Source organism: Tamandua tetradactyla, chromosome 1, assembly GCF_023851605.1.
Source record: "Tamandua tetradactyla isolate mTamTet1 chromosome 1, mTamTet1.pri, whole genome shotgun sequence".
Lineage (NCBI taxonomy): Eukaryota > Metazoa > Chordata > Mammalia > Pilosa > Myrmecophagidae > Tamandua > Tamandua tetradactyla.
The window spans coordinates 113,586,066-113,600,508 of record NC_135327.1 but is presented as its reverse complement, the minus strand read 5'-3'; the positions used below and the strand labels follow the sequence as shown (position 1 = coordinate 113,600,508).

At 32.9% G+C, this 14,443-nt stretch overlaps 1 protein-coding gene across 3 annotated transcripts in view; it reads left to right on the top strand.

The window, feature by feature from the left end:
• PHF14 (PHD finger protein 14) overlaps positions 1-14,443 on the top strand; it is a 236,051-nt gene that overhangs the window by 98,334 nt on the left and 123,274 nt on the right. For all 3 annotated transcript variants that reach the window (XM_077122758.1, XM_077122768.1, XM_077122776.1), the window contains exons 13-14: positions 1,864-1,995; positions 10,910-11,078. In XM_077122758.1, the coding sequence (XP_076978873.1) occupies positions 1,864-1,995; positions 10,910-11,078 (301 nt within the window). The remainder of the gene's footprint in view (positions 1-1,863; positions 1,996-10,909; positions 11,079-14,443) is intronic.

Sequence of the window (14,443 nt, the reverse complement as noted above, 5' to 3'; positions counted from 1 at the left end):
TTCTATAACAGATCTTGAAGATGTTTCCCTACATTTTCTTCCTGATGTGTTATGGTAATGTTTCTTATGTTGAGGTGTTTTATCCACTTTGAGTTAATTTTTGTATAGGGTGTGAGATAACGGTCCTCTTTTATTCTTTTAGCTATTGATACCCAGTTCTTCCATGCCCATTTTTTGAAAAAACTTTTCTGTCCCAGTTCAGTGAATTTGGGGTCTTATCAAAGTTCATTTGACCAAAGATTTGGTGGTCTATTTCTGCGTCTTAATTTGATTCCATTAGTCAATACTTCTATCTTTGTGCCACTCCCATGCTCTTTTGATCTCTGTAGCTTTATAATAAGCTACAGAGGAAGTGTTTAACATCAGGAAATGTTAATCATCCCACTTCATTCTTCTTTTTTAGGCTATTTTTAGCTATTCATGGTCTCTTTCCCTTCCAAATGAATTTGATAACTAGGTTTTCCAAGTCTTTAAAGTAGGTTATTAGGATTTTGATTGGTATTGTGTTCAATTTGTACATCAATTTGGGTAGAATTGACATCGTAACTATATTTAAATTTTCCTGTCTATGAGCAGGGAATGTCTTTTCAACTCTTTAGATCTTCTTTGATGTCTTTTAGCAATGTTATATAGTTTTCTGTGTTCATGTCCTTTACATCCTTAGTTAAGTTTATTCCTAGATTCTTGATTCTTTTGGTTATTATTTTGAACAGAATTTTTTCCTTAATTGCCTTCTTAAGTCATTGTTTGTGTATAGAAATATTACTGATATCTGTACATTGATCTTATATCCCGCCACTTTGCTGATAACTCAAGCTTTATCATAGATTCTTTAGGATTTTCCAAGTGTAGTATCATATCATCTGCAAATAATGGAAGTATTTTTATACTTCATGTCTGATTGTTCTAGCTGGAACTTCCAGTGCAATATCAACTAACAGTAGTGACAGAGAAGCATCCTTGTCTCATTCCTGATCTTAAGGGGAAGGCTTTCAGTCTTTCACCATTGATACTGCTGACTTTTTGACCTGTTTATTTTTGTTTTAAAATATATTTTAAATCATTTGGCTTTCCTTTTTTACTTTGAATAACTTTGAGACTGGGTATTATTTTCTTTTTTGTGGTCTTTTTTTCTAGGAATATTAAGAAAAGAAATCCAAGTGTCATTGCTGTTTCTATAAAATGATGGTTTTTAGAATTTCATCAACTTTTCCCTTACTCTGTACATTCCTAATATATATCCTAGATTTTCAGATCATGGTACTTCTGTTCTCAAATGCAGTTAAGTTGCCATTTTATACAATAACAGTGTGATTTCTTAAAAACAAAGTTCAAAATAATAGCAGTAATAATGAAACTTCCCATCTTTGCAAATGAGTATCAGTTGGTGTATTCATAAGACTCAATTTTTGACTTTGAAATGAAAATACATGTAGTTTATTTAATAGTTGAAGACCCTTTGTATTAATGGTAGAAAATAAACTGAATTTTGTTCATTTATGAAGTGCCTTGTTACAGAGATGTTCTAGAAAATGGAAAAATTATTTGAATAGCTAATGTTTCTCAAGTGAAATGTATTAATGTTTAATGGGTTTTAAGTGATAATTATAAAATACTTAAAAATATTTAGAAGTAACAATCAGTTTGCTGATATTATAAAAAGAATGTTATGGAAAGCATTTTCATAACTGATATTATAAAACAGCATGTTATGAGAAACACTTATTTCAACAGAAGACATATAGTTTGTTAAACGTTTTGATGGAGGATTCAGTGATTGGTGAAATTTTAAAAATATGCTATGAATTAAATGTTTCACTATAATTACTATTCTAATCTTTTATTCGCTGCCTCTTCTCAAAGTTGTGGAATTTGTAAGAAGAATCATGATCAGCATCTTCTTTTGTTGTGTGATACCTGTAAACTCCATTACCATCTTGGATGTTTGGACCCTCCTCTTACAAGAATGCCCAGAAAGACCAAAAACAGTTATTGGTAAGTAAAATGGGAGGGATTTGGATGTTAGAACTGGTTTGTTTTTAGTTTCAGAAGTGTAAGATGATTTGTTACATTGATTCATAATAAAGTATCCAACGTATTTTAAATTTATATTTTTATAAAGAATTATTATGGTATAACATGAATAAAGCTGTAACGGTGTTTTTGAAAAGTAAATTTTCAGTTACTTGAGGCTATTTTGGTGTCTTAACGGAGTCTTACTTAAAGCATGAATTCTTTCTAGTGTGGTTAAAATTTCCTTGCTTTGTTGCAAACATTTCTCATATGGTTTGTTTTTGTTTTGAGATCAGATGAATCCATCAAAATCTTGCCTCAATTTTCATATTTTTACTTACAGTTTAATATTTTATTTCTAAATTGGTGTCACCTAAAACTAGTAATATTTAACTACAAATATGTTTTGAAAATCTGGAAATATTAGCATATTTCTGAACTATTTTTTTTATCAGTTTAGGCAGATTGAATCACTACAGATTTTTAATAATGCTTACATCTGTGATGAGTTTTTTCTTTTTAAAATTTTAGTCCTAGGGAGACAGATGTTCAGTTTTTAATGGATTGATTCCTTATAGGAAGGAGACTTAAGTATGGAAAACTTTAGAATGAACAAGAGTATTTATTTTACACAAAAATTTTTCAGTATTTGAGAGTTTCTGGAAGAACTTTAGGTGAAAGTATATATAGCCTGGGTTGTGTTGGTAATAGCCTTCTCCTAGGAACCAAGCTGCTTAGACCCTTTGTGTTGTTTGCAATGTTTTAATTAAAATTGGAAGCTAATATTGTGGCCTAGTGAAGCCTTCAGTTTCTTCTAGATTCTAGTAATCAAATTTTCTTTGGTCTCTAAAATCAACTTAGCTTTGATTAGCAGTTGGGTATATTAATTTTGTAGTGACTACATCTTAGAAAATAATTTTTTCTTTTCAAAGGAAATTGAATATTTTGTACATTGATTGTGGGAGGCAATTTTTACTCTTTTCTTTTGGACATTTTCAGTTGTTTTTAAGTTCCGTTAAAAATAAAGGTAATAGATACTCAAAACTCATTACTTCCTAAATATTTTACTACATTTTACTGTTATCTGTGTCCTTAAGGTTATTTAAGTCTGTTGTTCTAATGATAGAAAAACTACTTAATGATGTGCTACTACGCTTCTCTTCCCAATTCTGCTCTCAGTGATGCCAGGTTGAGAGCATGAAATTGGCCATAGTAGGAATAATTCATACCACACCAATCGGCAAATACTAAAAATCAGAATTTTTCCCCCCAGAGAATTGGGTGTTTGACCTTTGCTTTAGTTCCTAGCTAGTTTTTGCCAATCTTTTTTCTTAAGGAAAGAGGTCCCGTTACTAGACCCTTTACTAGTGACCAGCCCACAGTGTTTAGCTTAAACTTTCACACAGCCGCTGGTATATACTTTTGGAATGACACCGGTTTCTGCTTTTGCTGTCTTTATGTCCTGTAAACTGTGATAACACTCTCTGCTACTTTATCCCCTCTATGCTCACTACTAGCTAGAATTACTCTGCAATCTATTGCCTTACTTTTCAGATACCACATTCCATCTAATAGATGCTATTTCTTCCAGTACCTGCTATTCATCTTTTCCCTCCCTGCACCAGCAGTCCTTCAGTGGAGACACTAGTTCTAGATCTGAATGCTTTATAGTGGGTTCCATCCCATAAAAATGTAGTGAGTTATGCTGGACCAAATTAAGACAGGTGATGTGCAGAGAGATATATAATGATACAGAAAATTATTCGTGGAGGGTAGGGAAATTGAATGAGTTCACATTAGACAGCGTTTACTTTTCAGTGAAGTAGTAGGAGTCAGTTGAGAAGGAGGGGACCTGGATTGATGACAGGGGCTTGAGAAAAGAGGAGATAGTTAGGAACAGCTACTGTGGAAAAAAATCAGAGTTAACTGACTTCTTAGGCCTGTATAATGAGAATTTGCAGTACATTAGTTTAGAAACTGTGATTATTTGCTTTTTCTTGAGTAGTGCCCAGGAGCATGAGAATAGAAAAGGTAGGGGCTTCTTAGGTTGGGTTTGGGATGTGCAAAGCAGATGGAGAGAATATTAAGTGGGTGATTAATTCATCAGAGAGTGTGAGGCAAGTAAAGTTGTAATCCAGGCTTCATTTTATTTGTCCCCCCATCAGTATTTAGAATATATTTGTCTCATTTTTAGTTTGTTATCTTGTTTATACTTATATATATGTGTGTGTAAATACATAGTTATACATACACACACACACATATATATATATATATGCACACGTGCACAATATTGCACACCACTTTAAATAATTTCTAGGACAAGTGTGTTAGGATATAAATAGTAAGGGCTTACTTTAGTAAAATAGCTCAAATAATTAACAGTTCTTTTAATTTTAGAATGTATATTCCTATCCATCTGTCTGTTCAGAACTAGTCTTGTCTTTTCTAATTATGTGAAGCATTTCTTTGACATAGAATTGAGTCATATTTGTTATATCCTTTACTCTCTGGATATATTCATTTGTTTATTCTTTTATTAGAAGAAAACATATAGCATAAACTCTCTCAGGCACTTACAGTTGCATTTTTCTTGATAATTTGTCCATTTGAAATATTTTTCTCTCCTTTCACTCCCCATTAACTTTTTTTTTAATTCTTCAGTTATCCAAGAAATAAGATGAATTTTCACCAGCTATCTCCTGGTGACTATTATTTTTTTTTTAATCCAATTTTATAGAAATATATTCACACACCAAACAATCCATCCAAAGTATCAGTGGCACACAGTATCATCATTATAGTTGTGTACTCATCACCAGATTCAATTTTATAACATTTTCATTAGTCCAAGAAAAAAAGAAAAAAGAACACCAAAGACATTCCATACCCCTTATCTCCCCCCCCCCATTATTCATTTTTTTGTTTTGTCTTTAGTTTTTCACTCATCTGCCCATATACTGGATAAACAGTGTGTCAGTCACTGGGTTTTCACAATCACACAGTCATTCGTCACTTGATAAAAGCTATATAGTTATACATTCATCATCAAGAATCCAGTCTACTGGATTACAGTTCAACACTTTCAGGCATTTCCTTCTAGCTATTCTAATACACTAGGAACTCAAAAGGAATATGTATATAATGCATAAGAATAATCTCCAAAATGACTTCTCGACTGTTAGAAATTTCTTAGCAACTGAAATTTTTCACCCTTTTTGTCAAGAAGTCTTTCTCAATCCTACGATGCCAGGGCCAGGCTCATCCCTGAGAATCATATCCCATGTTTTCAAGAAGATTTAAATCCCTGGAAGTCATATCCCACATAGTGGGGAGTTGATGTATTTATTTGCAGAGTTGGCTTCATCTGAGACAACATCTGAGCAACAGAGGGGGTTTTCTAGGGGTGACTCTTAGGCATAATTATAAGTAGGCTTAGCTTCTCTGTTGCAGAAATGTTTCATAAGGCCAAGCCCCAAGATCGAAGTCTTGGCTTATTTAAATTGGTAGTCCCTATTGCTTGTGAGACTATCTGGAATTCCCCAGGTGGGAAAGTTTAATATTTCCACATTTTTCCTCTTTTGTTTTTGGTTTGTTTCACTCAACATACTGTCCTCAAGGTCTGTGCTGGTTAGAATTTGTCATGTACCCCAGAAAAGCCATGTCCTTTCCAGATGACAGTGGTCGCCATGTGCTTTCCAGCTGACAGTGGTGTTCTGGAACCATCAACCTTTCTTGAATCAAGTTATCTTTTCCTGGATGCCTTAGTTTGGACATTTTCAGAGCCTTAGAGCTGTAAACTTGCAACTTAATAAATTCCCTTTTTAAATGCTGTTCCATTTCTGATATGTTATGTTCCGGCAGCTTACAAACTAAAACAAGGTCAGTTCACCTAGTTACATGCCCCACAACTTCATTCTTTCTTGCCAGCTGCTCAATATTCCATTGTATGTATACACCACAGTTCACCCTTCCGTTCATCAGTCGATGTACCTTAGGGAGCCTCCATCCATTGAAATGTGGATCCCTCTGCCATAAACACCAGTGTGTGAATGTCTGTTTGTATCCTTGCTTTCAGTTCTTTCAAGTAAATACTTAATAATGGGATTGCAGAGTCCTATACTATATAGCAGTCCTATATTTTTGCCTCCTGCGGAACTACCTCACTGCCATACAGATGGGCTGCACCATTCTGCTTCCTTACCAATAATGAATAGGGAACAGTACCTCACTCTCTCTGCTCTCTAGTACTTGTATATTTCTGTTTATTTTTCAAACAGTTTTATTCACACACCTTGCAATCCTTCCTAAATAAACAATCAGTGGTTCCTGGTATAACCACAAAGTTATGCACTCACCATCATATTCTATAGGAGAACATTTCCATTTCTTCTACAAAGAAAGAGGGAAAGGAAGAAGGAAAAAAAAAGAACAATTAAAAAATAAAGTAAAAGGAGAAACAGCACAACCAACACCAAGAGTCCCATACCCATGGACTCTTTTTTTTAACTAACCTTCTTTATTGTATAATATAACATAGATACAAAGCAAAGAAAGAAACAGCAATAGTTTTTTTAATTAATAAAACCAATTAACATCATATGAGCATGCTTTTTTTTATCACAGTTGTATATTCATCATCATGATCATTTCTTAGAATGTTGGCATCAATTCAGAAAAAGAAATAAAAAGAAAACAGAAAAAAAATTCATACATACCATACCCCTTACACCTCCCATTCATTGATCACTAGCATGTCAATCTACTAAATTTATTTTGACATTTGTTCCCCCATTATTTATTTATTTTTAATCCATTTGTTTTATTCATCTGTCCGTAAGGTAGATAAAAGAAGCATCAGACACAAGTTTTCACAATCACACAGTCACGTTGCAAAAGCTATTATCGTTATACAGTCATCTTTAAGAAACATAGCTACTGGAACGCAGCTGTACATTTTCAGGCAGTTCTCTGCAGCCTCTCTGTTATGCCTTAACTGAAATGGTGATACCTGTTTAATGCGTAAGAATAACCTCTGGGATAACCTCTCGACTCTGGAATCTCTCAGCCATTGACACTTTATTTTGTCTCATTTGAAAAAGCACCAGTTTTCAAAGCAGTCTTCGACAAATAGTTGTAGGCAGATCCTAGAGTTTGTCATAGGCTATCATTCCATCATCTCAGATTTTCCCTTCCAGCTGTTCCAGAACATTGGAGGCTGGAAGGACTAAATATTTTTTTACCATCACAATCGACTTTTTTTTTTTATTGAAAAATTACATATACAAAAAAGCAATAAATTTCAAAAGACAGCGCAACGATTAGTTGTAGAACAGATTTCAGAGTTTGATATGGGTTACAATTCTACAGTTTTAGGTTTTTATTTCTAGCTGCTTTAAGATACTGGAGACTAAAAGAAATATCAGTATAATGATTCAGCAATCATACTTGTTTTTAAACTCTACCCTCTCTGTAGAACTCCATCATCTTTGATCTTTCTCCCGCTGTTTAGGGATATTTGGGCTATGGCCATTTTAACTTTTTCATGTGGAAGGGGCTATTACTAATATGGGGTATGGAGATGGAATGAGCTGATGTTCTGGAGAGGCTGGCCCCTCTAGGTTTCAGGACTTATCTGGTCCGGAACTGATCTGGAGGTTGTAGGTCTTGGAAAGTGCATGGAACCTTTGTAGAATCTTATATATGTCCCTAGATGTTCTTCAGGATTGGCTGGAATGGTTCTGGTTGGAGTTTGGCAAGTTATGTTAGGTAGCAATGTCTAACTGAAGCTTGCATAAGAGTGACCTCCAGAGTAGCCTCTTGACTCTCTATGAACTCTCAGCCACTGATACCTGAATTGTTACACTTCTTTTCCCTCTTTTGATCAGGATGGCGTTGTTGATCCCACAGTGCCAGGGCCAGGGATCCCATGAACTCTGAATAGTAATCCCAGTGTTAAGATGGGGCATTTACTGTATATATAATAATACATATGTACCAGCTATTAGTTTAACATTTTATTGTGGTTTAATAATTACAAAAAACAAACTTTAAAAGTTGGATGCTCTTCAAAGAGACCTCACACAATGCACAGACAGGAGGAACTGGGGTGTGATTTGACTGTTGAGATGATATTTGAGCTCACTCTTGAAGGTTTAAGTAGGCATCCATCAAGATTTTCTTCTTAAAACAGGGATAAATATGGGCAAGTCTTAACAGATAAGAAAAATCTATGATTAGGATGTTGAGTTTGGCGGCAGGATTGAGAGAGATAATTTGTGGAGGGGAAGAAAGGAAGTCATACATTATTTGGGAAATGGAATATTACAGAACGTATTACAGTTAATGATTCATAAAATACTTTTTTCTTTGATTTATGTAAAGTTACGTAAATAGAATTAGTACACATCCTAGTTTATTATACATTAAAATTTTTATTTAGCAGTTAAGATTCTTGCAATCCCCTTGTGTCATTCTGAACATTAATTGTATGGTGCTAGAGATTAAAAAGGTGTAGCAAATTGAGAAAAATTTCTTGGTATTACAGCATGAAGATTTTTCTTTGTATCAATTCCTGACAGGAGTTTTTTATCATTTATACTTTAACAACCCTTTACTTAATTGAGTGTTTTGCTTTTTAAGTTTATATGTATTATTTTTGTATGGAAATTGTAAATTATAGGACTTTCTTTCCTGATAGAGTGTACTAAGTAAAAGCATTCAAGTAAGGTGAATTTAGTTAAGTTCATGGATAATAGTAGCTTAGGGGGTTATTAAAGAAACCAGGGATATGTTTTGACATAATGAAAAATAACTTGGACTCCCCCCAAAATAATATTTGATTCCATTGAATTGGACGGGATGTGGCTTTTTCTAAGCTATTATTTCTTTGGATCTTGTGTACCAAGAATTCAGCAGAGACACTTTTTCATATTTAAGGAATATGTATTAGATGGATTCTCTAGTGTTTTACAGATTGTAGAAAAAGTGGTGAGAAAGTAATGTGTCCAACTGCGTAGATTCTGTATACTGTAATAATTAAATGGAAGTTGCTTTGAAATAGGAATGGATAAATTCTACATTTAGTTTAGGTTTTTTGTTTTTGAGTTCAGTGTTTTGTGTTCTTCAGTGTATAACGTTTATGTTGTTTGCTTGGTTTGGAGCAAATTTCTTTGTCACCTCAATGTATTATATTTGGTGGGGGTGGGAATGAGCATGAGAAGTAGAGAATGTCCTTACAAGGGTAATGCTACAAAAAGAGAAAGAAGGGGGAAAGTAATTAAGTTAGCAAAAGAATTCATCTTCAAAAGGTAGTTGTTTATATATCCCCAAAACACATGCATTTTAAAAATTAAATTAAACTTAGATAACATTTGAGAAACTTAGGCAACATTTCAACACTTAATGTGTTTATAGTAGCAAAACTAATGGCACTTTGAATTAACTGTTATTGAAGTTCAAAATTCAATTCCCTTTTTTTTTAAGACTAGTCAATCAATTCACTTTTTAAAAATAAATATTTGGTTGATATTAAGTTTATAGCATTAATGAGTGAGAGTGAGATAAATTTTGACAATGAATGATTTCAAATGAAAAGAGAACTTTGAATATATTCAAGAGAATTATGAGTTCAGTTTAAAATTTCTGATATAAATAAATGTAAACTAAATATCAAATACATTTTATGTATTATAACCATTTTTTATAAAGAGATTATTATGAATTACATTTTTGGAGAACTACTTCCAGATGATTCTTTTAAATTGAAAGTATATATGAAGAAAAATTTAGTTTTAACATTTGGCTATAAGTGTTATTTTTTCTTTGTATGCTGTATAGTGGGGGTCAGTTTCGTTCTTTTTCTGTGTGACTATCCCATTATTGCAGCACCATTTGTTGAATTTTGGGGAGGGGGGCAGAGTGGACTGCATGGAGTAGAAATTGAACCTGGTCTCCCTCCTGGCAGGCGATAATTCTACCACTGAGCAACTTGTATCCCCCTGGCTATGTGCTTTTGAAATGGACTTTTATAATTGGCAATATAAAGATTCCTACCTGTCACTGTATAGATCTCTGCTGTCCAGATGGTACCCCTAGCCGCATGTAGCTATTTGAATTTAAATTAATTAAAATTAAATTTAAAATCCCAGTTACTCATTGCACCAGTCATATTTCAAGTGCTCATTAGCTATATATAGCTAGTGGCTGCTGCATTGGACAGTACAAGTATAGATAATTCTAATACCACAGAAAGTTCTGTTTACAGCACCAATCTAGACTGAAGTTTCAGCTTCGATTATCTTTTAATATTACCCATATTTTAAAAAATGTTTCATGAATGCCGTTTTTGCAAATTCCTTTAGTAAGTAAATTTATATTTCACCTTGTAGAAGTAGTGTGGAATACCAACTAAAATATCTATTTCTTTTTCAATGGTCTCTTTCTATGGAGTTTTCTTTAGGTGGAATAGTCAGCATAAATCTGCACTGAGATTAAAGATATCACAGTGGCAAGGAGTAGAGTCAGAGCTAATGAAGAATTTTGATTTTCAAGTATCATGGTATATGTCATGATTTTCAAAGGGAAACTGCCTTTTTAATCAGTGTTGAATCTCTTATGCCGATTTCCTTAAACATGCAGCTTTGTTGAATACATTCTTATGGGGATAGATTGAATTGTTTTATATTTTAATCCATGGAAGTCATTCCTAGAGGAGTGTATTTGCATTTCTCTGTGTGTAGTCATTAGATACCCCATCACCATATCTACCTGTGCATACTTTTATATATTTGGCATATATGCCTGATTTTATGTTTATAGAAATTATAGTTAAAGCTAAAAAGTAAGAATAAATATATAAACTTACATTCCTTCCCCCCCCCCACCCTTTATATAGGCAGTGCTCAGAATGTGACCAGGCAGGAAGCAGTGACATGGAAGCAGACATGTCCATGGAAACCTTACCAGATGGGACCAAACGATCAAGGAGGCAGATTAAGGAACCAGTGAAATTTGTTCCACAGGATGTGCCACCAGAACCCAAGAAGATTCCAATAAGAAACACGGTAATTTATTCCATTTTTATCAGTCATCATATCATTCTATGACCAAAATTTAAGAGGGTAAGAAAGACAGAGGGACAGCATATATTCAGGAACCAAAAAAAAAAAAAAGAAATGTTTATATTGCTATTGGTTATTCTTAAGAAATTTAATTTTTACATTTTAAAATATTCCATATATATACCTGAGAGCTGATGGTTAATATGTTTGATGTAAAGGATAATAATAATGATCAGCAGCTTAAAAAATAGAACGTTAGAAAAGCCTTCTAAATTCCCTGTGAACCTCCCTACCTTTCTTGCCCAGAGTTTACCTCTTTCCCCAACTTTATATTTATTTTCTTCTTTTTTTCTTATTAATTACATTCCGAATGTATGAATTCATAAATAATATTATGTTTACTTTTGTAAGTCTTGAATTTAATATGACAAACTCAAATTTATTTCTTCTGTAGCTTATTTTGACCAGCATTATACTAATGATGCCTGGTGATCCATGTAGCTGTATTTCCATTCATTTTCAGTTATATAAAGTTTTCTGTTGAAAGACTATATAATTATTTAGTTTATATTTTGCTCTGTTGATGGACAGTTGAGTGTTTCCATCTTTTTCTGTTACAAGCAGTACTAATTTCAGTGTTCTTGTAAATGTCTTCTGGAGCATGGCAACAAGAAGTTAGGTATATACTAAGGTTTAGATTTGCTGAGTCTATATGTATCTGCATCTTCGGTTCTTCTAGCTAATACCAGTTGTTATCCAAACCAATTTATAGTTATACCAGCAATGGATAGTGTTTAAAAGTTTCTGTTGTTTCACAAACTTATTTTATACAGCATTTTAATGTTTTTCAACAGAATATGCGTAAAATAGTATTGCACCATTTTATTTTTCATTTCATTGAATACAAATGACTTTGAGTATTTATATTTTTGTTTCCTCTTCTGGGAAATGTAAATTCAAGACTTTTCCCAGTTTTACTGTCAGGTTGCTGGTCTTTTGCTCACTGAAAATTCTTAGAGGACAGAGTTTAAAGAATTTCTTTCAGAAGGCATTTATATTTTTTTCAGGTGCCTGGAGGCTCTACCAACCAGAGATAATTTTAAATAAGTTTGGCATGTGTATGTTTTCCATTGCATGTGTAGTGTGAATCTACTCCAAATTCATAAGGGCTAGCTTGCAGTTACGGATTTTATTTTTCTCTACCCTGAGACAAGGCAAACAGTATCTTAAAAATCTTTCTTCTTCCAAGGTATATGTTTTCAGCTAGTTGTCATCATTTGTTTTGTTACCTATCTTAGTTTAGAGAATCTTTATTTTTTTTTCTTAAAATAATGGTTTTCTTATGAGTTTTCTTTAATCCACAGTGACCCCTATTTTGTAATCTCTTAAAAGATTTTATTTATGAGAAGTCACCTAGATTATTGCATTTGGTTTTGTGTTGTGGGCCCATTTAAAATTGATGAGGCAAATCTGGGAATTGTTAATTCTTAGATAATTGAAATTGTTTTTGGCTGCTGTAAATAGATCAACTTAAAATATTTATTTTATTTGTGGTCACTGCTAGTTGAAAAAATTGTTTTAGGCTTACAACCATACTTTGTATATAAATGAAGTAGAGAGAATTTCCTTCTTTGAATAAACCTGCTAGTTTATATTTCTTAAATATTTTCTATGGCTGATATCAATGTGTATATTCTTAAGATTTTAGGGAAGAGTTGTTATTGCTTCATATGTCTATGTCTACAAAGAATATCCTCTTTTGAAATATTTTTTCTCATTTCTTTATTGTTTAAAGAAATACTTATGATCAGTATTATCTTCTTTAACTTTGGAGTTATGATATGGTAGAGAATGATCTATATTATAGTAATATCTATGTGCCAATGGTTCAGTATTATATAAGATAAAAGATGATCTTTTAATAATTTAATGCCCCCTCTGTTTTTTTTCCCATTTTCATATCTGCTTTTCCATCCTAGAATTACAAGGAAACTTTAAAATTTTCTTATTTAATCCAACTCCTTTCATCTAATTCTTTTTCTCTAGTTTCCTTGCTTAAAAGTTTTATACTTCTTTTGTAGGTACTGGTTGGTGAAACACCAAGAAAAGATTCTAAACCCCCTGCTATTACTTTCTCACTTTTTATACTTTATATTTGTATGTTTGGAAATGACATTATCAAGTTGGAATGCAAGGGTAGTTCAGTGGTATAATTCTTGCCTGCCATGCAAGAGACCTGAGTTTGATTCCTGATCCATGCACTTCCAAACAAACAAGCAAACAAACAAAAATTCAACAATTGGTGCTAGCAATAGGGGGATATTCACATGAAAAAAGAATGAAATGTAACCCTTACCATACAGTATACAAAAATAATAATAATTATAATAACAACATCATGGTGGTACTAAGGGAGTGAAAGGAGGAAAGAAGGAATTCATGCATTGGAATATTTGAATAAGTCCCAGTATATTGCTACTATTCACTGAACTTCTGTTTATTCATATGACTAATAAGTCCATCCATTTTGTCTCTTTTGTATATAAATTGCTAGTACTTGACCATTAGGTATTTACTCCATTATATTTTTCAAAGGTAGGCAAGTCAGAAGAGTAAGTTGGGGACTAATTTAGCTTTATGTAAGATGTTTTAATAATAATAGTTAAGATTTATTGAAAGCAAGGTACTGTACTCAGTCCCCCATCCTCCTCCTTCTTTTAAAAAAAATAAAAACTCTGTGGGTTGGGTTAGTACTTTATTACTCCAATTTTACTGAAAAAGAGACGCCAGCATAGGAAGGTTAAGTAACTTTCCTATAATTTTACAGATAGTAAGTAGCAGAGTAGGAATCAAACCCACATAGCTGGAATTAATAACTTGTGTCTTTTTTTGTGTTCTGTTAGAAGAGCAGTTAGCTGGGATATGAATGAAATTGTTTTAAAACTTTTATTTTATTGAGGAGTATAATTGGGAATATGGTGCTCTAATCTGATACCAGAATGTTATGTTTCTTTCCTCAGCATAGAGCTATTTTTGGCAAGCCAGGAATGAATCTGCCTATTAATTTCCATAACTGAATCCATTCATATGTAATACTGGATTCAACACTCCTTTTCTTTGTGTTTTCAATAGAATGGAATAGTTTTCAAGCTTGTACGAGAATATCGACATCACTACTGTCATTCACAGAGCCGTAGTGATGTAGAAGTTAATAAAATGTTTTAAGGTTATTCTACCATGAGGAAGTTCATATTAAATAAAACAGAGAAAAGAAAAAAATTAGAAGCAGCAAATCAGTAAGTACACTGATAGTATGTATATACGTAAGCCACCAATAAATGTTTTGTTGTTCTTCTATGGTGGTTTGC